Here is a 26,737-nt window from a genome sequence, read left to right on the forward strand (position 1 = left end):
TGGTCAATATCTAATAACCGGCCAATGAAGAGAACCGTTTCTCCTTTTTCATTACTCATCGGGGCGGGTGTTTCCGGCTCTTACTAAATGGGAAGTTAAAAGAGATTTGGGACACCGGCAAAATCCAATTCCATCCATCATGGATAACCAAGGAAGAAAAGTAGTTGTCTGTGATAATGGTACAGGAGTAAGTAATTGTTGTATATATGTACGTCTTTTTATCTGACTCCTTTGCATTTAGAATTGGCATCGACCCAGATTCGAACCCGGAAGAGATGACATCTTTTTAAGTATCAACTTCTTGAATATTGCAAATAAAATATGCAGATCAGCATTACTTTTCCACACTAATATAGTTATATATATTTTTTGCTGAATATGGTTTGAGATGTTAAAGCACAATACTTGCAGAATAATGACTTCCAAGTTGTCTTGATACAACTACAAAAAAAAAGTACAAGGCTGTGCAAACGGGGATACAATTAATTTACATCCGCCCCCCCACAAAGTAAGGAAAAAATCCTTCTTCATAGAATTTCAAGTTGCCTAATTTTTTTTAACAAGTCAGTTCATATTATTGGACAAAATTAAGTTACTAAACTATGTATTGATTAGTCCGAACAGACCTAGAAAGAAAGTGTGGTTAAGAAAAGTATTGACTTAATGTGCACCCTGCACTATGTATTGATGTGCATGTAATCCACTAAGTAGTTATTTCAGCAGGAGCATATCCAGGATTTTGTCTTTTCATAGCAATTTAGTAATTGTATATTGTGCAGTGCCTGAATAATGGCTTGCGAAAAGCAGTCCCATTTTTTTTAGTGTACTATGACTGTGTATTGGTACATATATTTATCCTATTTTTGTAATGGAAACTAGCAGGTTTTCCCTAAGAATTACCTAATGTTTGATATCCAATAGCCGATTATTAAAAAAAATCAATGTGCTCTAGTGGTATCATTAAACAAAGCAATTTAAAAAACCCACCCAACTTTTTATCAGTTGGCGTCAGACGGTAACTTTTGTCAGGTTCCACCTTCATCGCTTACTGTTTTATTTTTGTTTATTAACTGTTACACACACCTCATTATGTTTATCAGAGCTTGACCTTAGCGGAAGCCTGGGATGTTTTGGTTACTGATTTCTCATTCAGACTATCGGTGTCAAACCCCGGTAGTCCGCTGGGCTACCAAATGTGTTGGCATGTCCAGTCACTCCACAATCAACAAGACTTATAACTCATCAGTGTCTGAAATTCCACCTTTCATGTTGAGGCTTTGTGCTGCCAGGAGTTGCAAACTAATAAAAATAATTTGATGTAATTCAGTATACATGGTTCGTACAGGTTATGGAATTTTCATTTGGGTCATAGGTTATCCATTCGTAGTCATTTATGACAGTCAACAACACGGCCCGTTGATTTTATGCCTACTTATAATAAACACTTTGTATTATCATCTGCCAGCTGAAGTCTAAACTAAGCCATAACTTAATCACGGTTTATTTCCTTCTAGGCTACCTTCGCAAATTGTCAGATTATTCTTTACAAAATTAATATCTATTATTATGTTAAAGGTAGACTAAACTCCAACAAGAGCCTTATGTGTTGGAAAGATGCATACCCAGACCACCAGCACATACTGACACTTTAACAAATGAAAAACAAGTAATTTTAGAGTTAAAAAAACATGATTATTCCTGATAACTGGGGGCAGCCATTTTGTTTCGTTTTTTGTGACGTCTTGTGGTATAGCTTGGAGCGAAGTGAAGTCAGCTCTGTCCAACTTCTCTATGCACAGTGTAAACAAACGCTGTAATTTATGACAAGGCGCTTCGCTTTCATCAACCTGACTTGTTAAACAACATAAATGACTTGATAGTATAATAAACTATTTAACTAAATATGTTTCAATTTGCATCAGTATAACGAAATGGAGTTATAGTATTTTTTTTCTTTTAAAAAATCCAAAGAAAAAAAAGAATATTATTAGGCCTATTGGTGGATACATTCGAGCAAAAACTACCACTCACGATACCCAAGTGATAATTTTCATTTCTTTGGGACTACATAATTGGTCAGTTTTGTTATTTTAGATTGGAAAGTCTACTTAAAGGGACACACCCTAGTTACGGCTAGTTGTTAACCATTACGGCGTTGTTTTTCGCTATTAAACCCATTTTTTCACAAATAAAATTGCACTTTACTTACCGTTTATTATTTAGAATATACATTTCCATTCACCTGAAGTGTTTTTTTGGTAATCCTGGTTTTTGTAAAACCACAAAATCCATTTCTCGTATTTCATAAAATGGCACGGGCCTCTGAGAAAAAAATGTTGAGCAGACACGGTCTAATCTATTTTTAGAGGGGATATTTCCATTTCAATGTCAGACGTTGGTATACCACGTGACCGTTATCATTTTGGTTCGGTTTGTTTTCCGTGCACGGTTCGTGCAATCAACATCCGATTTGTTGTTCATTTGTGAGATTTTTCTTCACAGTTCGTGAACATTTTCAGTAACAATAAGTTCAGACAAGTAAGTGTCTCAATACAAAATGTTACAAACCCTTAAAACCAATAATTTTGCTAAGTCTTACGATATCTGGAGAGGGGATACAACCAGGACAGAACAGTTGGAACATGTCCAGGAGAGGTGAAAGAAACGCACCCCAAGTCTGAAATTTGTCGTGACGTAGGCATTGTTGTGCTTCGAGCGACATCTACCGGTGACATCAGAATACTAACTTTCAAAATTAGTTCAAGCAATTGGGACATGGGGATTCCCATGGTATTTATCGATATAAAACCTGCTTTTTCACTCCATTTGATAAAAACGTGATCTAAGTGTGTTACAGGTTTGTAGATTAACCAAATTATAATTTATTTTCGCTGGATGGAACTAGGGTGTGCGGCTTTAATCAAGGGTTTTACAGAAGTACTTACAGTAATAAAGCAGGATGGCTGATAATGTCCATTACGATTTGAGGTTATCACACCATACCCTGTGATCTTAATAAAAGAGGCACGTCGTTTTAGTGTATCTAGATACAGTGTCTGGAGACCGTCTAAATATACACCTGCCAATCATGAATCACAGGTACAGGTCACAGAAAGAAAAGACCAATTAACCAAGAAAACACTCCCAACTATTATTTCAGTACGTAGGTTAATTTATGTACAAAACATATATACTGAACAAAATAAGAAACTTCCACTAACTTTGCTTGAACATAACTTGATGAAAACAAACCGGGGGGGGGGGGAATAATTGTTATATATGCGTTTAAAGAGTGTTCCATGATGCATTGTTTGGTGCAAAAATCATGGCCATAGGTTAACAGAAACTGGGAGAAATTTTGACCAAGTGTGGTATGGGTTAAAAAAAAACCCACCCACATAATAACGGGTATGACCACCTCTTGAATTGACCACTGCAGTGCATCGCAGGCGCATAGAATTGACTAAAGTGTTGATTTCTGCCTGTGGAATATTGTTCCATTCCTGAATGAGCGCTTGACGAAGTTCGTTGACGTTAGTGGGTGGGTTGGGACGACGCCTCAATCGTCTGTCCAGACGATCCCAGACATGCTCGATGGGGTTGAGATCAGGACTTTTATCGGACCAGTCATCAATGAAATAAATTTTAGTTGTCCTAAGAAAATGTAGCGTGTCTAGCTGTATGAGAGGTGGCATTATCATGCTGAAAAATCGAGATGTTGGCGTTGTTATGGAACAGGAATGACGTGATGAGCGAGAATGTCATCGCGGTAACGTTGAGCATTTAAATTGCCATCAATGACGACTAGTGGTGAACGATAACCATGGGCAGTGACTGCCCAGACCATGACACAACCCCCACCCCCGAAATGATCTCGTTCAAGAACACAACAGTCAGCATAGCGTTCATTTCTCCTATGGTAGACGCGCACCACGTTGTAAAGAAAATCTGGATTCATCCGAAAAAAGAACGGTATTCCAGCGTCGTCGTATCCAACGAGTGTGTACACGTGCCCAATTAAGACGATTTAGACAATGACATTGCGTTAAAACGCATCCGACGTAAGGACGTTGTGCATGTAAACCGTTCTGCCACAGACAATTACAGTTTGCCCACTGATTCGGTTATTATGAAGCCCAGGTGTGTTAGCAGCAGTAGCAGTGGCAGTTTGGAATCGATTGTGCAAATGCGTGTGCATGATATAGCGGTCTTGACCACGCGTTCTAACACGTGGACGTCCACCACGTGGCAAGTCGTTGGTGCTTCCTGTCATTCGAAATCTTACGCGTAGATTTCGTATCGCTCGACTAGAACTCCCAACATGCCTTGCAACGTCTTCTGTCGACATGCCAGCATCAAGCATGCCAATTGCCCGTTCGCGTAAATTATTGGGTATTGTTGGCATACTAAAAATGCTACAATGTAAAAAACTTTAATTTTTTTTTACAAATTTTGAAGCGTTTTCGTTCACTTGACAACAATGTCAGTAAGACAAGTAAAACAAATTGACTGAATACTACACGGGACATGTCGAACCATGCATGCACGTGCAAATTGAATTTCACATTGTCGACGATTAACGGTGCAAAAATAATCGATAAAATTCATGAATCCTCATAATACAGCTCAAGGCTAATACTACCTATATAATTTCATTACACAATAAATTCTTTAACACAACAAATACTGTATGTACAAATCGGAAGTTTTGTTTTTTGTTCAGTATATGTTATTTCAACACTTTGACAGTGGTGGTTTATTTTGTATTGAAAAATAAACCAGATATATACACGTTACTGTGTTACTGGGATGGATATTATTACAGAACATTGCGATGCATCCGCAAAAATTAGGTATGTTTTGTTTCTTCAGTTCCAATTCTAATTCCTGACGTGACACGTTAGGTATTACATAACCACCAGCTCGCCAGAGGGCATATTCACTGGGATGGTACAAAATGGCTGCGCCTGTTATATATAACAGCCGTCACATTTAACCGTTTTATTAATTAACTATACGATTATACTTGTTGATATTAAGCAATAATGTGCATTATGTATCGTTGAATATGCATACCAGTCCAAAAGCCTTGCTTTAGCATTCCTTTAAAGAAATGTATAAATTGACAAATATTTTCAGTGTTAATAATATTAATCAATCTTATAAATTATTTTAAATTAAATCTCTCTCATTGTTTACTATTGCTTTGTGCGATAACCTCATTCAAAATGACATCTGATCTTGTCACGTGCAGTGTTTCTACTCAAAATAAATTTTTAGGTATGGCGCTATGGAATTGAATGCAAACACAGTCAATAGGGGGTGGAGGGGGGAGCTCCTCCAGAAAGAAAATGGTTTAAGGTTAGGGTTAAGAAAAGCATACAGTAATGATAAGAGTAATGAATTTTGTCTAAAGGTTAACTTGAAAAAAAAATCAGATTATCTGCAAAAGAATTATGGTATGGCGCCATACCCGTTTTACCCTCTGACGTGATAACATGGCGATTCACTGTCTGGCTACATGTTTATTGTCATCAATAAAAACTGCTATTGTTTTGGAATAACTTATGTTGAGATTCTTCAAAATGACACCTATTGACGATAGTTAAAAGTACAGCCATTTTAAGTATTAAAATATGCAATGTCAATCTGAAGATCGTACGATTATCAGACAATTCTACACGTGAAAATCGTATGAATGTTTCAATAATATTTTGTAAGCCTTCATTACGAGATTAGGCCTAAAAACAATAATAAATACTATTGTGTGTTTCTGGAATCGTACCAAACGAGATAATGTAGGTAGAATAGGTCGGGTTTTTTTGGTTGTGGTGGTTAAATTTTTTGTGTTGGAACCATACCATATTTACCCCTTCTTTGAGGCCATCCTTAAAAATAGTTTTTGTCTATTTCTGACCAGTAGTTTCAAATGTGGGTAATGTAGGTAGGGATTATTATTATTATTAATTTTTTTAGGCCTAATCTCGTAATGAAGGCTTACAAAATATTATAATGCAACACACTTCATATTCATTCTGTCACAAATTAATGTTGTGGTTTTAAATATTTCCCCCAAATTCTGTTTAATGATTTCAACTAAAAACTTTATTGTTCATTAAGGGTTATCATGTAGTTTTATAAGTATATATTTCACAGTATAATTCTCATGATTTACAAAAAGCCACCTTAAAAATGTTTAAATAAAAATAATATTTGTGTGTGTGTGTGTATATATATATATATATATTATTATTATTATTATATTATTAAAAGTTATGGGGCTACCAATTTGTACTGAGGGCTACTAGATTTTATAACCTGGTAGCCCGGCTACCACTAAAAAAACCTTACGGTCAAGGCCTGTTTAGTAAAAATAAAACAACCTACTTTTTTGAAACAACCTATTTAAAAATATTGAATACTCTAAGAAGGGAATAATCTTTATTTAGCTCTAGATTCTAGAAACTTTTAGTGCCATGAAATACTTTAAGAACCAATAAATTATACATATATTTCTTTCCTTACAAGTGTACACAGCAGAGTAAACAATTAAAAACCCTGAGTACATATGTATATAATTTGCTTTGCTTTTCAGTTTGTGAAATGTGGATATGCAGGACAGAATTTTCCAGAGTTTATATTCCCGTCTCTGGTTGGTCGTCCTATCATTCGATCAACAGCAAAAATAGGAAATATAGAAGTGAAGGTAATTTAGCATTGAAGAGAGAATGCCAAAATGTTTTTGTTTGATTTTAAACACAATTTTGTTAATTGTCATAAAACTAGTCATTCAGATTTATATAAAACTATAAACCACTTTACCTTTTTATGATGTCTAGACCTCGACATGAAAAATATTGAAGGAAATTATTAATGGCTCCTCTAATTTAGATTATGGGAGCCAGTGCATAAAATGTGGCATGTACAATTTTATCGTTCATCTGTTGGTTATGCAAAACACGGATCGTTCATTAATGCAACAGCTGAAATCACTTGTTAGAAAATCCAAACAAACGTGTTGGCTAATATCAATGTTTTGGAAAACTGCGTGCAGTGGGAAATCCCTGACCTAGATGGATGTCATAATGTTCTTGATGCTAATGCTCTAACAAGCTTTTCCGTTTTTTAGTGCGGTGTGTCCATCTATTATCTTCACAACCACATTCTACTTTCATTATAAAATGCTACCTATGTTAGCACGCCACCAACATATTTACAGTTTACAGAAGTTTGCTGAAATTCTCAAACTCATGGTGTCACAATATTTGGTGTTTGAGAAGCACGTCGGAGAGCTTTTATGGATAGTTCCTTAGTGCATTCTCGTTACTATGAATAGCATTTTACGGAATTTCTCATTTGTAACGAAACAAAACTAACGCTATTAAAGCGAGTGTAAGCCTAAATTGAAATTAATTTTTTATCCCATTTTCATGAGACTTTCTACATAGATGATCGTGATATCTTAAAATGTGTTCTCTTTACTTCAAGTTCGCAATTAACCTCTGTGTCAAAGGTGAAGGTCACCTTATTAAAAATAGAAATTATAACATCATTCAGCGATTTCATTTCTAATCATGTATTTAGGATTAGAATCAGGATATGTTAAAAGAGTTTGCATTTCGCCTCTTTCAAAGGTCACGGTCACTATTAACAGAAATTGTGACATCACTGTTCTTCATTTGTCATCTAATTTACATGAAGCTTCAAATAACAGAAATAAGATCAGGATATGTTGAATGTGTTCACATTTCATGTTTCTTGTGTCGAAGGTGAAGGTCACTGTCAATAAAAGTATGTCTACCGGCTTCATTTCTCATCTGATTTTCATGAAACTTTACATACAGGAATAGGATCATGCAATTGCGATGTTTCGTTAAATTAACAGCATGGTGCGCTTTATTATGCTACATGAGGTTTAACATAGTGGTTGATTGTTTAAGTTAACTAGACAATAATTAAGTACTATTATTTATTGTTTTTCATAGATGTTGTGTATGTCAAATGTCTGTGTAGATCAGGATTTTAAACAATATATATGTACATTTTTATCTGTCTGTGTAGGATTTGATGGTTGGGGATGAGGCTAGCCAGTTAAGATCTATGCTGGAGGTGAATTATCCCATGGAAAATGGAATTGTGCGGAACTGGGAGGACATGTTACATCTGTATGACTATACATTTGGAAAGGAGAAAATGAACATAAACACAAAGGATTGTCGGGTTCTTCTCACGGAACCTCCAATGAATCCTATGAAAAATCGTGAAAAGATGGTAGAGGTAAGCAATAATTTCTTATTCACAAATATAGTTCTTTACAGAAGACAATAAATTAAATTATGTTTTCTGTACATTCATTTGAGTAATTCTTGGCGAGACTTGAAAACCAACTTTAATGTTTTTAACTGAATTAAGTCAGTTTGGTTAATGTTTACCGTATATTTTTTCAGCAAATAGAAGTTTACCAGGCGTTAATCTAGCTGGTAAAATGGCACTCTTTTTGTTGAATGTCTGTTGATGTAGTTGAGTTATTAGCAGTAGTCGGTTACTGTGATATTTTAGACCTAATTTGAATTCAAAAACAAAAAATCACACATTTTTGTTTTGAATGTATGACACCTTGTCAGTTCATTGTTTTACTTCGACACCTTTCCTTTCTCTCCCCTTTTTTGTTTTTTATTCTTATGCTGTAATTAAAATACAATTGAAGTCGTCATACTTTTGATTTTAGGTTATGTTTGAAAATTACCAGTTCCACAGTGTTCACATAGCAATTCAAGCAGTTTTGACTTTATATGCACAAGGTGAGTTACTGTTATTGTTACATTACTTGAAATGGATCTGATACATTTAGACAAGCTCTCATTCTTAGTATGTATAGTCATCAATAAAGTATTATTATTTTGTTTGGAGGCTATGGAAAAATTAAAGTTTAATCCCTTAATAATCTATAATCTCCCCACTTTTTAAAAATAATTTTGCACTTGCTGTCTTTTGCTTTATGAACATGTTTGATTTTAAAAAAGGTGAGTTCATATATTTAAATGATATGACAAAGCTTGTCAGAGAAAGGTTAAGTAAAAATTACTGTGGACAAAAGGTAACATTTCATATCAGCATTAACCTATTTAGAACAAACACAAATCAGCATATTTGACATTAGGATCAAAGCTGTAACTTGTGATGTCATTATATAGGTTATTACCACCTTTCATAAAATATACACTCAATTTATTATTATTATTTTACCTTCTCTATGATCTAGATAAGAATCTGAAGAGTAATTTTCTGTATCTCTTGGCAACAGGACTATTGAAAAAGTGTACCATGAAGTTGAAATGAGAATTATTATTTTTTAACCTTTAGACTACTGGATTAATTTTTAACAAAAACCATGTTTATAATTTTTAATCAAATATATTCACTTAAATGTTTTATAAATACATGAAATAAAGTTCATATATGAATCGGTAAGTATTATTTTTGTGTCTTTTTTTGTAATTTTTATTATTTTAGATCGGCTAATGGTGATTAAAATTAGGCAAAAAATCGAAAAAGTTGCGTTTACTTACGGGCATTTGTGGCCAGCTGTCCAGTATTTATGTCCATTATTCCCGATAACAGTGGTTTTCTGACCAGAATTTTTTTTTAAACCCGAACTAAGATTCATATTGCAATATTTGGTAATTTTCTTTGTTGGTAAAACGATCAAATTTATTATCAAATTAGCTGTCACAATCAGCTATCGATCCCTGAAAATGACCGCGACGTGCTGCCATTGTTGTCAAGCAAAAATACTTGCCGAAAACCACTTTTTGAACTCGAAATTTCAAGGTATTTTCAATTGAAAAAATCAAAACAAAAGCCACCATTTTGAAAAAATTTCTTTTTTCTTTAATTATATTTCTGTTTCCGGTGAGTGTCGTGTGCAAAACGGCGGGAAATATGAATTGGGGAATGCACTGTAGTCGGAAGGTTAAAAGCCTTTTAAAATAGTTTTTAAGTTATATTCTTTGAAATGTACTCGACCAAGTCTTAGCAATAGGTGATAATCAGTTGAAATTGAGTAGCACCTATTTAATGTTTTAGAATTGTGTAGCAATCTCTGAAATTTGTGTAGCTAATTACACCACGATACTGAACATAATGTTCACTGTAGATCATTGATAGAAGTTTGGTTTGAAGTGTCTAACTTTACTCATGGCTGTCAGCATTTTAAAACTAATTTAGTTTCCTTATTTAGAGAGGGAGAGAGAGACGAATCCCATTTTGGAGTAATTTCAATTCTGAATTATATTGTAATATTTATCTGTTTGTAATCTTTTTGTAGGTCTACTCACAGGTGTTGTAGTTGATTCAGGAGATGGTGTCACACATATCTGCCCAGTCTATGAAGGTTTTTCTCTTCCGCATCTCACAAAGCGACTTGATATTGCAGGAAGAGATGTTACAAAATACCTTATAAAGGTATTGATGGTGATGTTTGTCAGTTTTATAAACAAGAAATGTAGAAATTATAATATGAACGCCATTTCTAATCTATACTGAGAGGCACAAATAATGCAATGAGTATTTCACTGAATATTTTCTTATAGAATGGTCAAATCATATATATTGAGTATGGGGACAAATTACATATTGGTAACAACTAAGTGAAAGAGGATTTTGTTCAAATCGGAAAACAATTGAATAAAATGAGTTTTCAGTGAAAAGCATAACTTGGGTGTTTATTGCAACAACAACACCATTGCATATGAAAATCTTTTTACGTGTGCATTGCCTGCTCTCGTCTCCCTATAAAAGCAACATTTTTTGTGTGTTTTCTGTCCTTTTTTTTCATATTGCATGGTAAGTAATGTTAAAAAATTGCTGTTTTATTGCTTAAAAAACCAACAATATTTTCTTTCACTTACAGTTGTTACCAATGTCGTTTGTTTGCAACCTTAATATAGATGAAATAACATTTCTTACAAGAAAATATCAGCAAAATACCTATTGCATTATTTATGTCTCTCAGTATATATACTGAACAAAATAAGAAACTTCTGCTAACTTTGCTTGAACATAACTTGATGAAAACAAACCGGGGGAATAATTGTTATATATGCGTTTAAAGAGTGTTCCATCATGCATCGTTTGGTGCCAAAATCATGGCCATAGGTTAACAGAAACTGGAAGAAATTTTGACCAAATGTGGTAGGGGTTAAAAATAAAAACACCCACATAATAACGGGTATGACCACCTCTTGAATTGACCACTGCAGTGCATCGCAGGCGCATAGAATTGACTAAAGTGTTGATTTCTGCCTGTGGAATATTGTTCCATTCCTGAATGAGCGCTTGACGAAGTTCGTTGACGTTAGCGGGTGGGTTGGGACAACGCCTCAATCGTCTGTCCAGACTATCCCAGACATGCTCGATGGGGTTGAGATCAGGACTTTTATCGGGCCAGTCATAAATGAAATCAATGTTATTTGTCCTAAGAAAATGTAGTGTTTCTAGCTGTATGAGAGGTGTCATTATCATGCTGAAAAATCGAGATGTTGGCGTTGTTATGGAACAGGAAAGACGTGATGAGCGAGAATGTCATCGCGGTAACGTTGAGCATTTAAATTGCCATCAATGACGACTAGTGGTGAACGATAACCATGGGCAATGGCTGCCCAGACCATGACAGAACCCCCACCCCCGAAATGATCTCGTTCAAGAACACAACAGTCAGCGTAGCGTTCATTTCTCCTACGGTAGACGTGCACCCTGCCATCACCACGTAAAGAAAATCTGGATTCATCCGAAAAAATAACGGTATTCCAGCGTCGCCGTATCCAACAAGTGTGTACACGTGCCCAATTAAGACGATTTAGACAATGCTGTTGCATTAAAACGCACCCAATGTAAGGATGTTGTGCATGTAAACCGTTCTCCCGCAGACGATTACGAACAGTTAGCCTACTGATTCGGTTATTATGAAGCCCAGGTGTGTTAGCAGCAGTAGCAGTGGCAGTTTGGAATCCATTGTGCAAATGCGTGTTCATGATATATCAGTCTTGACCACGTGTTGTAACAATCAGACGTCTACGACGTGGCAAGTCGTTGGTGCTTCCTGTCATTCGAAATCTTACGCGAAGATTTCATATCGCTCGACTAGAACTCCCAACATGCCTTGCAACATCTTCTGTCGACATGCCAGCATCAAGCATGCCAATCGCCCGTTTGCATAAATTATTGGGTATTCTTGGCATACTAAAAATGCTACAATGTAAAAAAAAATGTTTGTTTTTTTTACAAATTTTGAAGCGTTTTCGTTCACTTGACAACAATGTCAGTAAGACAAGTAAAACAAATTGACCGAATACTACACGGGACATGTCGAACCATGTATGCACGTGCAAATTGAATTTCACATTGTCGACGATTAACAGTGCAAAAATAATCGATAAAATTCATGAATCCTCATAATACAGCTCAAGGCTAATATTACCTATATAATTTCATTACACAATGAATTCTTTAACACAACAAATACTATATGTACAAATCAGAAGTTTCTTTTTTTGTTCAGTATATATGTTTGTGAGAGCTGTAGTCCTATTTGTATTATTTTAAGAAAAGTGGCACATATTTCAGATGCCAATCTTTAGGGATGTACAGAGCTCTGTTGTCTTTATTCTGTTTTTGTTTTTTAAAATCTATTATGAATTTAAATCTATAATGAATGGGACTGAAGTAACATTTTATTACAAAATTTAACAATTTTAAAATTAAAATGGAGACGCTATGTGATTGTATAATTGTATGTTAAACCAATGGCATGCATGATAATTTCTCAGTGAGAAACTACTTTTTATTCCTTTGGTTATGATTGCTTGGTGGGGTAATTTAGAAGTAATATGCTGTTGCTCAGCTTATAGAAAGATAGGAAGATATTTCTAAAGGGTGGCTTTCTTATACATAAGATATTTCTCATTCTAGCCAGTGCACCATGACTGGTATATCAAAGGCCATGGTATGTGCTATCCTGTGTGGGATGGTGCATATAACAGATCTCTTGCTACTAGTGGGAAAATGTAACAAGTTTTCCTCTCTAAATTACCAAATGGTTGATATTAAATAGCCAATTCATGATTAATATTTCAGTGTGCTTAAACATAACATTGATTTTTAACCTCTGTTTATTTTAGTTGTTACTACTTCGTGGTTACGCCTTTAACCACTCTGCTGATTTTGAGACGGTGAGGATGATGAAGGAAAAGCTATGCTTTGTAGCATACGATGTAGAACAGGAACAGAAACTTGCCTTAGAAACAACAGTCTTAGTTGAGCCTTATACAGTAAGTGGACAATTATCATTAACCTTTAGACTACTGGATTAATTTTTAACAAAAACCACGTTGAGTGGGTACAAGTTTATAATTTTTACAGACATATATATTCACTTAAATGTTTTATAAATACATGAAATAAAGTTCATATATGAATCGGTAAGTATTATTTTCGTGGGTTTTGGTAATTTTTATTATATTTTAGATCAGTTAATGGTGATTAAAATTAGGTAAAAAATCGAAAAAGTCACATTTACTTACAGGTATTTGTTGCCAGCAGTCCAGTATTTATGTCTATTATTCCCGATAAGTTGTTTTCTGACCAGATTTTTTTTTTTTTTTAATCCGAACTACAATTCATATTGCAATATTTAGTGATTTTCGTTGTTGGTAAAACGATCAAATTAGCTGTCACAATTAGCTATCAATCCCTGAAAATAACCGGTACGTGCCGCCATTGTTGTCAAGCGAAAATACTACCCGAAAACCACTTTTTGAACTAAAAATTTCAAGGTATTTTCAATTGAAAAAATCAAAATAAAACCCACCATTTTGAAAAATCTTTTTTTCTTTTATTATATTTTGTTTCTGGTGAGTGCCATGTGCAAAACAGCGGGAAATATGAATTGGGGAATGCATTGTAGAGTATGTCGACTGGAGTGACATTGGGCGAAATATCTCACCTGCAGTACTCGGAAGGTTAAGTGATGGGCAGGTTAGACAAACTTGGGTCGTGGGAGATTTCAGATATTCTGCTGTGAACAGAAATGATCGTTATTTAATGCAAAATGTACCATTAATGTATGCAAGTATGTATATATGTATTAATTTTAAATTTAAAAAAGACAACTACCTTTGAAGTACTGATTTCTTTAATTTTGGGGAGTTTCTATTTGTTACCCACTGTTAGGTGGGGTTTTTTTTAGTAACTTAATAGTCTACTGGGGTTATGTAGATGTTACCACTGGTCGGTGTCGTTTGTCCAGTCTCACATATGATACATGTTCTTCATATATCATCAAACATTTTACAGTAAAGGTGGGGATGTTCATATTGGAGAAAAGGTGTCATTTGTAATAAAATTCGTTACTAGGGAATATTGAACAATGGCATACACTTTATTCTCACCCAGACTTGCTTTTTAGAAATCTCAGAGCTCAAGATTGCAGCACATCAAACTTATATTTATAATATATAAGGATGTATAATTTTACAAGTAGCAGCAGTTTAAAGCCTTGACACTCTGTGATGATGACAGCAAAAAATCTGATTTCTTAATGAGTAGAAATTTTAACCTCTAAGAAGTGCTGAACAGAAATGTCATGCTAAGTGAATTTTTTTATTATTATTATTAATATAATTATTATTTTATATATATATATATATATATATATATATATATTGAACAAAAAACGAAACTTCCAATTTGTACATATAGTATTTGTTGTGTTAAAGAATTCATTATGTAATGAAATTATATAGGTAGTATTAGCCTTGAGCTGTATTATCAGGATTCATGAATTTTATCGATTATTTTTGCACTGTTAATCGTTGACAACGTGAAATTCAATTTGCACATGCATACATGGTTCGACATGTCCCGTGTAGTATTCGGTCAATTTGTTTTACTTGTCTTACTGACATTGTTGTCAAGTGAACGAAAACGCTTCAAAATTTGTAAAAAAAAAATTAACGTTTTTTTTACATTGTAGCATTTTTAGTATGCCAAGAATACCCAATAATTTACGCGAAAGGGCGACTGGCATGCTTGATGCTGGCATGTCGACAGAAGACGTTGCAAGGCATGTTGGGAGTTCTAGTCGAGCGATACGAAATCTTCGCGTAAGATTTCGAACGACAGGAAGCACCAACGACTTGCCACGTCGTGGACGTCTGCGTGTTACAACGCGTGGTCAAGACCGCTATATCATGAACACGCATTTGCGCAATCGATTCCAAACTGCCACTGCTACTGTTGCTAACACACCTGGGCTTCATAATAACCGAATCAGTGGGCAAACTGTTCGTAATTGTCTGCGGGAAAACGGTTTACATGCACGACGTCCTTACGTCGTATGCATTTTAATGCAACGTCATCGTCTTAATTTAGCACGTGTACACACTCGTTGGATACGGCGACGCTGGAATACTGTTCTTTTTTCGGATGAATCCAGATTTTCTTTACAACGTGGTGATGGCAGGGTGCGCGTCTACCGTAAGAGAAATGAACGCTATGCTGACTGTTGTGTTCTTGAACGAGATCGTTTTGGGGGTGGGGGTGGGGGTTGTGTCATGGTCTGGGCAGCCATTGTCCATGGTTATCGTTCACCACTAGTCGTCATTGATGGCAATTTAAATGCTCAACGTTACCGCGATGACATTCTCACTCATCACATCATTCCTCTGTTCCATAACAACGCCAACATCTCGATTTTTTCAGCATGATAATGCCACCTCTCATACAGCTAGAGATACTGTACATTTTCTTAGGACAAATAACATTGATTTCATTGATGACTGGCCCGATAAAAGTCCTGATCTCAACCCCATTGAGCAGGTCTGGGATCGTCTGGACAGACGATTGAGGCGTCGTCCCAACCCACCCGCTAACGTCAACGAACTTCGTCAAGCACTCATTCAGGAATGAACAATATTCCACAGGCAGAAATCAACACTTTAGTCAATTCTATGCGCCTGCGATGCACTGCAGTGGTGGTCATACCCGTTATTAAGTGGGTGATGATGATAACTAGTTTAACGTGCCCATATACCACTAGGGTTTCGAACACGCCCATCCCGAGTCCGACCTCCGATAAGATCGGTGGCCTGACTGGGGGGGGGGGAGGTGAAAATGGGCAGAATTTTGAAAATAGCAATTAGTAAAAAAGTTCATAGAATAAATAAAAAAAATGAAAAGGTTACAAGCCAAAAAGAATTGACTGCTCGGCCGAATATTTACATAATTTGGAGCATTTTAGAAGGACAGTCCAAAACTAAATAAGAGAAAGAAGAGAGGATCGGACTATTTAATAATATTTAAAAAAAAGAAGTAATTTCGACATAAAATTTTGAACGCAGATCCAAAAGTTTAAAGTCCGATCAATATGTCCACGCGCGTGGCCTCGTTAAGGCCGTTTGGGTGCACAGCTTAAAGGGACGAGATGGGTTGCATTCCGTCAAGAAAACCCCTAGATTGACAGTCGATAGACGTTGAAGGTTTAGTGCTGTGCTGAAATACAGATCTTGAGAAGCCGGAACCGTCTGAACGAGAGAGAGTATCAGACTAGGGTATAGTCCAGTCGTCGTGGGTTGGTGTAGTGGTGCGGACAGGCCCGACTCCGGAGGATATGAGATGGTATCACTATAAAGCAAGGTAAAGTCTAGAAAAAGAGTAGTAGGGGCCGACCCCGCTTCCTATTTCTTCTTAGAGTGGGGCGGTCAATCTTCCAGTGCTGCTAGGACAGGCTCGGACATGTAGAGACTAAACGTGAACAACCGTGGTGTTCTGCAGAATGGCCGTCATACGAGTCACGAAAAAAACCAAGTTGACAGTCAGCCGGAGAAATGACGTGGAGGCAAGGAATCTCGCTAAAAAAGAATCCATCCTGGTGGTGCAGACTGTCGAAACGAGAAGCGTTCCAGCGTTCAATCAGTTCCAGTGGCCGCATATATCCCAATAGTAAACTTCATTTCGCTGACAAAAACAACGAAATGAAGGACCCCCAAGTCGAGCACACAAAAGCACGTGCAGTGTGCACAAGCAAAACAACACGTCTTACCGCGTGGAGCTCCAGACTGGGAATTAAGTGGGTGTTTGTTTTTTTAACCCCTACCACACTTGGTCAAAATTTCTCCCAGTTTCTCTTAACCTATGGCCATGATTTTGCACCAAACGATGCATCATGGAACACTCTTTAAACGCATATATAACAATTATTCCCCCGGTTTGTTTACATCAAGTTATGTTCAAGCAAAGTTAGCGGAAGTTTCTTATTTTGTTCAGTAGATATATATATATATATATATATATGTCTACTTATATGGCTACTTTTGAACTAAAAAAATTATTGGGATGTGTACATTTTATCATTACTTGTTGAAGGAAAAAGGGTGGTCAACATCCATCCATCTGTCCATCCATTCATTCCTCTACAGTCATCCATTCAGTTGTTTGTTGCATTTAAATACAGAGTAAATTTTTAGCATTAGGCAAAAATCTTCTCCTTTTTTCCTTGAGATGTTTATAGTAATCCTAAAATCCTATTCAAAATTATACCCAATTTTTTTAATTATTATTATTATTCCATGTGTTTCATAAAAATAAAGGGCAGAATTTCGCTCAGTTGGTTTTGTGCTCGCTTGAGGTGCTTGCATTGCAGGTTCGAACCACTTCAGTGGATCCATTCAACTGATTGTTGGTTTTCTCATTGCAGCCAGTGCACCACAACTGGTTAAAGGCCGTGCTATTTGCTTTTCTGTCTGTGGGAAAATGCATATAAAAGATCCTTTTCTGCATTAAAAAAAAATGTACCGAGTTTCCTCCGATCAAGAGTCAAAATTTACAAGTGTTTAACATACAATAGCCAATGATTTATTAATCAATGTCCTCTAGTGGTGTAATTAAACAAAACAAACTTTGTAATAAAATTGTTTGCTAGGGGATATTAAATGAAGGCACACACTTTACAGGCTTAGAATGGTAATCTCAGAGCTCAGTATGACAGCACATGAAACATATTTATAACAGCAGCAGTTTAAAGCCATGACACTTCTGTGATGATGACAGCAAAAAATCTGATTTGTTAATGAGTAGAAATGTTTACCTCTAAGAAGTGCTGAACAGCAATGTCATGCTAAGTGAAATATTTTTTTTTACAAATTGGACTAAGAAATTTATTGGGATGTGTCCATTTTATGATTACTTTTTAAAGAAAAAAGGTGATCCATCTGTCCATCCGTTGAATCTCTACAGGCATTTAAATACAGACTAATTTTTTGCATGGGCAAAAATCATGGTCTTTTAAGAATACTGACTTAAGATGCTTGTAGTAATTGTAAAATCCTTTTCAAAATTCCCAGTGCACCACGACTGGTATATCAAAGGCCGTGGTATGTTTTATCCTGTCTATGGGATGGTGCATATAAAAGATCCCTTGCTGCTAATCGAAAAGAGTAGCCCATGAAGTGGCAACAGCAGGTTTCCTTTCTCAATATCAGTGTGATCCTTAACCATATATCCAATGCCATATAACCATAAATAAAATGTGTTGAGTGTGTTGCTAAATAAAACATTTCCTTCCTTCCTTTTCAAAATTATACCCCAAAATGTTTTTTGTTTCTTCCATGCGTTTCGTGAAAATCACTTAAATGAAAACTGAGTTAGCATTGTGATGTCCTGTTAATGTATATAAATAACAGGTGGAATAAACATTAAAAAAATTGTTTATTATAAATTAAAAATTGCAAGTTCCACAAAAACAATTGGATTTTTTTTTAAACAATCTAAATGAAATCAGCTGTAAATTTTATGTATACTATAGTCTTGTTACAATTTGTTAAAAATATCTATGGATATTATATTGTCATTGATAATTTTTCACCTTTTAAATTTGTATTATGCCTGGTCATCATGATGTTGTCACTAATAATCTTTGAACCGGCCTCGGTGGCGTCGTGGCAGGCCATCGGTCTACAGGCTGGTAGGTACTGGGTTCGGATCCCAGTCGAGGCATGGGATTTTTAATCCAGATACCGACTCCAAACCCTGAGTGAGTGCTCCGCAAGGCTCAATGGGTAGGTGTAAACCACTTGCACCGACCAGTGATCCATAACTGGTTCAACAAAGGCCATGGTTTGTGCTGTCCTGCCTGTGGGAAGCGCAAATAAAAGATCCCTTGCTGCCAATCGGAAGAGTAGCCCATGTAGTGGCGACAGCGGGTTTCCTCTCAAAATCTGTGTGGTCCTTAACCATATGTCTGACGCCATATAACCGTAAATAAAATGTGTTGAGTGCGTCGTTAAATAAAACACTTCTTTCTTTCTTTCTAATAATCTTTGATTACAGAAACCCATTAAATCTTAGTGTGGATAATTATATATATTAATATGTATGTATGTATGTATGTATGTATGTATGTATATGTATATGTATATATATGTATATATATGTATGTATATATATATATATGTATATGTATATATGTCTATATATCTATATGTCTATATATGTCTATATATCTATATGTATATGTATATGTATATGTATATGTATATGTATATGTGTGTGTGTGTGTATATATATATATATAAATTGGTCCTTCTGTGATGATGACAGTATAAAATCTGATTTATTACTTGAGTAGAAATTTTAACCTCTAAGAAGTGCTGAACAGAAATATGCCAAGAAAAATTAATGTGTACAAATATAGCTTAATTTAAACAAAGACATTTGCTAAGATGTTTTTTATCAATGTTTTGGGGGTGTTTTGGGTTTTTTTACAAAAAAAAAAGAGTCACAAATTCTAGACATTCATTCATCTACATTATCCACCCATCCATGTAATGCATTTCCATACAGGTTAAAGAATTTCTGATATTTTCATACTTAAAATTTGAACAGTGGAAATTTTGGAATAGTGCTATTAATGTAAAGCATATATTTGTATCATAAACGTTTTGCTAAAAATTATTAAAATATCGGTGAAAATATTTTATTGTATGGTTATCAACATATTTACCAACTTACCACAGCCTCCTTTCATTTCTCTTCATCTAAATTTGCACTCTGGTGGTAACATCTTTTTCAACTTTTGTTTTCTATCCATTTTCATTTCCCAGTCTTTGCATCTATCCATGACAACATATGCCTGTAGTATGAATTCTTCTGAGTGTGTTAAATTGTCATTTCACCTCGGTCTTGTTAAATGTTACTAATGACCTCAACATTGATTTAGATCTATATCACATTTATCAACAAAGTTTTTATTCCAAAACCAGTTTATAATTTCTGGTGGAAAATTATCCAGCTAGTATGTACATTTAGATAGCTGGCACTTCTGTGGTGATGAAATAAATAATCTGATTGTGTTACTTGAAGAACCATTTAACCTCTAAGAAGTGCTGAACAGAAATGCCATACTAACATGTATTTTCTTGTAAAAACTTTTCTTTTTTATATATATATAATTTGTTATTTTATTAAAGTATGTGTTAAATATCCAGTGAACTTTTAAAGTAAGCACTAAATATAGCCATTAAATTGTGTTATTTTCTGTGAGTGGCTAAGTATGGGTTTTTTTGTGTTGTTTTTGTACAGCTTCCTGATGGCCGAGTGATCAAAGTAGGTGGCGAGAGGTTTGAAGCCCCCGAGGCATTGTTCCAGCCTCACCTGATAAATGTGGAAAATGTGGGTGTCGCTGAGCTCCTCTTCAACACAATACAGGCAGCAGACATTGACACGCGGCCCGAGTTCTACAAACACATCGTCCTGTCGGGCGGCTCTACCATGTACCCCGGCCTGCCCAGCCGACTCGAGAGGGAGATGAAGCAGCTCTACCTAGAGAGAATCTTGAAAGGAGATACAGCCAAATTATCTGTGAGTTGGGTTAATCCTATTGTCACTTTTAGCTTAATTTAGTGAAAATTATAAATATCTTGTGGGTATTTGAAAGGAGATACTGCCAAATTGTCTGTGAGTTGGGTTAATCGTATTGTCACTTTTAGCTTAATTTAATATTTAGTGAAAATTATAAATTCCGTGTAGGTATTGTAAAGTAGATACAGCCAAATTATCTGTGAGTTGGGTTAATCAACTTGTCAAATAAGGGGACGGATGTCACTTTTAGCTTATATTTAGTTAAAAATATAAATAATGTCTTTGTTTGTATTTTGCGTCTCCTAATTATTGTGAAAGTGTTTGTTGAAAGAAGTATATTGATTAAAATAAAGCAGTATTTACTGTTCACTGTTTGCAGTAAGTATAAACAATTAACAATACCATTAGCATAAGTGCTGGGTTTTAAAAATGTATGTCAGTTTGGTATTGTTCTTCAATATCGGTCATTCATAAGTTATTTGAATATACAGCATCAAAATGGTGAGAATGTTGCAGTATATACATAAATGTATATACATTAGAGCATTTCTGACATTTAAAAAAACAACCTGTTATTATTGCTCGTCAGCTTCAAAACCAATACTGCGAGGATATATATAAATGAAAGACTGTGTGAAAAAAAATCATAACAAAAGACAAACAAAAAACCATCAGCTTTTTCAGTATGTATTTTGGTGTAGTGTCTGATTTGAAATGATCTAATTGTTGTTTGATTGTTCTACTCCCATTTAACAAAAAAAAAATTAATGTTTGCGAAATAACAAAATCCAGAATTGCCAAGTTTAAGGAAATTAATTTGCAGCCGTCGATTTCACTTGTGGGTCTTAGCCCAGTGGTAAAGCGTTCACTTGATGCGCGGTCGGTCTGAGATTAATCCCTGTCGGTGGGCTCATGGGCTATTTCTCGCTCCAGCCAGTGCACCACCACTGGTATATCAAAGGCCGTGGTATGTGTTATCTTGTCTGTGGGATGGTTCATGTAAAAGATCCCTTGCTGCTAATCGAAAAGTGGTCCATAAAGTGGCGACAGCGGGTTTCCTCTATATCTGTGTGGTCCTTAACCATATGTCTGACGCAGTCTAACTGTAAATAAAATGTGTTGAGTGTGTCGTTAAATAAAACATTTCCTTCCTTTGATTTCACTTGAAAACGTACCTATCTGATACACAGTTCATAATTTCTTGCATTTTAGTATTAGTGTTGAGGTTTTGCAGAGTAGTGTGTATGTATATATATATATATATATATATATATATATATAACAATAGTGACATATTAGTATTGCCCGTACACAATAGCAATAGATAAAAGTTTAAAAATATTTATTGCAGGTTTGTTACCATATTCTGATAATAAAAACTAAAAGAAAACTTAATCTTATTATGTAGCATTGAAGTCAAGAAGCAGGTTATAAAACCATGTTGTTGGTTTAGAAATATGATGAAAGGGGAAATAACTCTGATAATATTGTTTAACATGTCCTTTAACATCTGTATGAATGTTTTTTTTTCAGAAATTTAAAATTCGAATTGAAGATCCACCTCGACGAAAACACATGGTATTTCTAGGTGGATCAGTATTAGCGGGTATCATGAGAGACAAGGATAGTTTTTGGCTGACGAGGGCCGAGTATCAAGAGAAAGGCTTAAAGTGCTTAGACAAACTAATGAAGCCAATTCAGAGCTAGTGCCACTGTGTGATCGGACACGCCCCCTTCAGTACGAAACTGAATACACATTTCCATATTCTTCCACCACAGAGGTTATATAGCTCATATCGAGTTTAGAATATTCCATGGATTATTGGTTGCAGATATCAAGACATTACAGGACAGCAATTTTTCTTGTTTGGTTGGTTTTTAAACAAAAAGACGTCATTTTGAATGTGATTGTGGGTTTGGCTCGATAATTGGTATATTTCTTTTCCTTTGACTGTCCTTTGTCCACACTAGGCATAATAGTAAATTATCAGATCTTATTCACCTGAAGATTGTTTTCTAATCAACAGAATGAAACTTTACATAATTCTTCTATCAATATAAAAAGTTTGAATTATTCCTTCAATTTCAAAGATTAAAATTTATTCAATTCATAATGTTTTTATTTTAAAATTTCAGCTGTTATCAATATACGTTCACTTTGTAGAAGTCAAACCAAGCAAGAATTAAGGTGTCCGGTATCTTTAATAATTAAATTGCAGCATACTAAATAATCTGATCTGTTGCAGTTTGTTTTTCTATTCAACAAATTGACTCCACTCACTTCTGGAACCAAACTATTCTTGCGTTAGCTGGACTAATTTACAAATGTGCTAAAATGTCTTGTCATTGACTGCAGGCACATCAATTAATAGCAACAAGTGGTGCTCGCATGTTAAATCTAATGGTAGATATGCTTTGTATATCGGATTAGTACATCAACAAGCAATATGAAATACTAAGTTAGTATTGATGTGTTATTTTTTCGTTTACTTTTATTTTTGCTTGGCAAATTATTTTGATGAAAGTAGCATTATCAAATATTACAAGTCTGGGTTTTTTCTTGACATTAAATATAGATTTTGAGCTGTTGTGTGTCATAATCTGTATTGATCACTATCGGAATTGTTTTATGTGGAATATAATAAGTATCTAAGAACTGTAAAGAATATGAATTATTATAGTAATATATTAAATCATAAATATGCATGGAATTTGATATTGCTACTTCAAATTTTTTGTAACATTTTTGTATGTAATATTTTGGTTAATTCTCTTCAATAAATTTTGTTTATGATCAAAGCATATGTTGATCCGATGATCATATATCCTAATAAGAGGTTCGGCTAAATTGTACTTAGTTAAGTTACAATAAAACAATGTTACAGTAAACACATCCACTATAAATCAGCATTACTGTGAACAAAAGGTGGTGTTTTTAAATTCTGTTATGTTGGAGCTGTCTTGAAAATAAATTTTTAAAAATTGTAGGTGGGTTTTGGGGCTGTTTTTGTTTGAGGGACGGGGGTATTTGACAACACGAATGGAATTAAATATTTATTGATAGTATAAATAGAATATTCTCTACGCATGAATGTATTGTGTCAATGTAAACCTAAAATAATATTCCGGGGTTTGGACAAGTAGGATCTTTGTTCCTTAAGTTACAAAATAATATAATTGGTATTAATAATAATGTGTTTGTACAACTATTGTCTTTCATAAAAGTTGGTTTAAAATATATATATATATATTGTAAAGTTCATAAGCTTTGCTATGTGCCAGTACACTTTTTTTTTTTGTCATGAAGTTATTCTTGTGTAACATTAATCTTTCCCATCAATTGAAATAATGAATGCATTTGTTATTAATGATCTCATTAATGGTGATATTTTAATATCTCTGTATACTGTTATGTAATCAGTCTTACGGTAAGATATGCTGTATTAATTACCAAAATAATGTCAGATAATTTGATGTGATTGTCAAGAACACTGCATTTAAAGGATGCTATCATGACAAATTTTTATGACCAATTTCCTGTAGTTTTAACTGTACCAGCAGTTATTTCTAGTTTTGGTGAAGATAACAACACAGAATTGCATCTTGATGTTAGTATAACTGAGACTGGGGTAGGAATAACTTGCAATCTACTTAATGATGGAAAGTTGGCATGCAATGAGTAATGTCCACAGCCATACCACGCTGAAATCACCGGTTCTCATCTGATCACTGAAGTCAAGCAGTGGAAAATTTACACTTGAATAATGTAACTGTTTTCTGATTATCAGTAGACCCATGGGGATTATCTCTGGTTCAAACTATTGGTATGTATCCAAATTAATGCTGTCCTGTCAGTTTATGCATGTAGCAACACATTTCTTGTCGCACCTCCACTTAGATATGATAATGTAGCACTGACATCGACAATGTCTTCTGTTTAACACAGAGATGTAGCCAAAACGAATTTCAGTGTTGTGTTGATCATTTTATTGGAAATACACTCTACCGTTGATAATGAATAATGAATAAAATGCAAATTAACAATTATCAAGACTAAAAATATTCTTTGGCAGCCACAACAGATATTGTAAAATATCCATATATGAAAATATACTACAAGTGGTAATACAACTGAACCTATCGTCTTCGACCACAGCTATAGGATGATGATTAAAACAAGGCTGTGAGAATATTTTCACGAGGCTGTTAACATGGTGGTCACAGGGACAGAAGTTGCTGAAAGACTTTGTACATTCCGAATATTAAGGGATTACCAATACAATAGACATCTTTATGGCGCCTGATACATGGCAGTCATGAAGTAAGTTAAATATGTATGCAACTACAACTTTATTTGAACAAAATGTGCGATAATATTGACGAGAAACGTGATCTGGACGGTGGTGCTACATGGGGAAAATGCTACAAAAACTATTTAATGGTAAACTGAGACATGGGCGGTAAATTTCCGTTGCAAAACCATAACTAACCTCCTTATATATATGTTTTCAGCACTAATGGACATCGACTAAATGTGTATTTTGTTTTAATTTAATGTTTCATATTTAATATTTTTTTTTTTTTTTTTCACCTAAGAGGTTGCATTATCTCATACATTAGCCTGTCTAGGAAATATACTAATTATAGTCGTTCCTTAAAAATAAGTAGCTTAGAATTAAAATTAAGTAGATATTTATTTTTATAAAAGGTAGAAAAATGTATTTTGTTTTGGTTTCAAGGTATTAATCTAGTAGGTTGTAGAATTTAATGCATAAAATAGTGTATAATTGTTAACCAATGATGTTTCTTGAAATGTTGCTACTGTTAAAAAAATATAGTTTAACAGCTTTTTTGTTTTATGCTGCAACAAAGCATTGGTTGTTTTTTTTAAAATTAATAATCTATTTGATATACACTATGCAATCCACTTTTTAACATGCTTAGTACGATATATATCACATGTACCTCAAATTGATATATTTTTTCAACCAGTGCTGTGTTGCGCAAATGTAACATTTAGTTGCTGGTTTTGTTTTTCTTTGCTTTCAAGTTTGTGCCGACATTGTTGAGAAATCAAAGTGTATTGTTATGATGGAGAAGCCAAACTCTGTGGTGGACATTTTCTTAAGTGTGATATTTTATATTGTATTATACAAATCATAAAAAAAATCAATGAACAATGATGACTGCTAACTCAGATTGAAGATCCCAGACAAAATATATGTAAATGGACCTGTATATAAAAGAAAAGGTCCTCTTTATTTTATGGGATCATAATTTTATTATTAACATTGAAAATGTACATTATTATAAAAGATGTAGCATATTGTTATTACTTATACATATTATAATATTTGTATGCAATAAACTATCTGGCTCATGTATGTAGTTTTTAGTTTTATCTCGTTCACCTTTCCATAAATGTATTTTAGTACCAAATTTAATTTTATCAGGGGCGGGGCGTAGCCCAGTGGTAAAACGTTCGCTTGATGCGTGGTATGTGTTATCCTGTCTGTGGGATGATGCATATAAAAGATCCCTTGCTGCTAATTGAAAAGAGTAGTCCATGAAGTGGCGACAGCAGGTTTCTTCTCTCAATATCTGTGTGGTCCTTAACCTTATGTCTGACACCATATAACTGTAAATAAAATGTGTTGAGTGCATCGTTAAATAAAACATTTCCTTTCCTTTCCTTTTATCAAACCCACTACAAAATCCTACTGAATGGTCTGCTATTACTGGCGGGGTGGGTGGGTAGGCAGTGTATCCCTTGCCTTCACCTCACTTTCTGTACCTATGCACAGTGTAATGAAATTATACACCA

General features: G+C 34.7%; 1 protein-coding gene and 2 non-coding genes across 3 annotated transcripts; all 3 read left to right on the forward strand.

Annotated features, from left to right (window-relative positions):
* The first annotated feature begins 65 nt into the window (after positions 1-65).
* On the forward strand, positions 66-26,293 carry LOC121371250 (actin-related protein 2). The gene is made up of 8 exons (XM_041496996.1): positions 66-187; positions 6,596-6,706; positions 8,062-8,277; positions 8,729-8,801; positions 10,328-10,464; positions 13,179-13,328; positions 20,635-20,913; positions 22,447-26,293. The coding sequence occupies exons 1-8, from the start codon at positions 140-142 to the stop codon at positions 22,618-22,620; spliced, it is 1,188 nt and encodes a 395-aa protein (XP_041352930.1). The 5' UTR covers positions 66-139; the 3' UTR covers positions 22,621-26,293.
* LOC121372782 lies at positions 19,641-19,711 on the forward strand. The gene has a single exon (XR_005957996.1). It is a non-coding gene; the product is annotated as a small nucleolar RNA SNORD61 (small nucleolar RNA).
* On the forward strand, positions 20,377-20,446 carry LOC121372783. Its single transcript, XR_005957997.1, has one exon. It is a non-coding gene; the product is annotated as a small nucleolar RNA SNORD61 (small nucleolar RNA).
* Positions 26,294-26,737: the final 444 nt, after the last annotated feature.

This window comes from Gigantopelta aegis, chromosome 4, assembly GCF_016097555.1.
Source record: "Gigantopelta aegis isolate Gae_Host chromosome 4, Gae_host_genome, whole genome shotgun sequence".
NCBI classification, from domain to species: domain Eukaryota; kingdom Metazoa; phylum Mollusca; class Gastropoda; order Neomphalida; family Peltospiridae; genus Gigantopelta; species Gigantopelta aegis.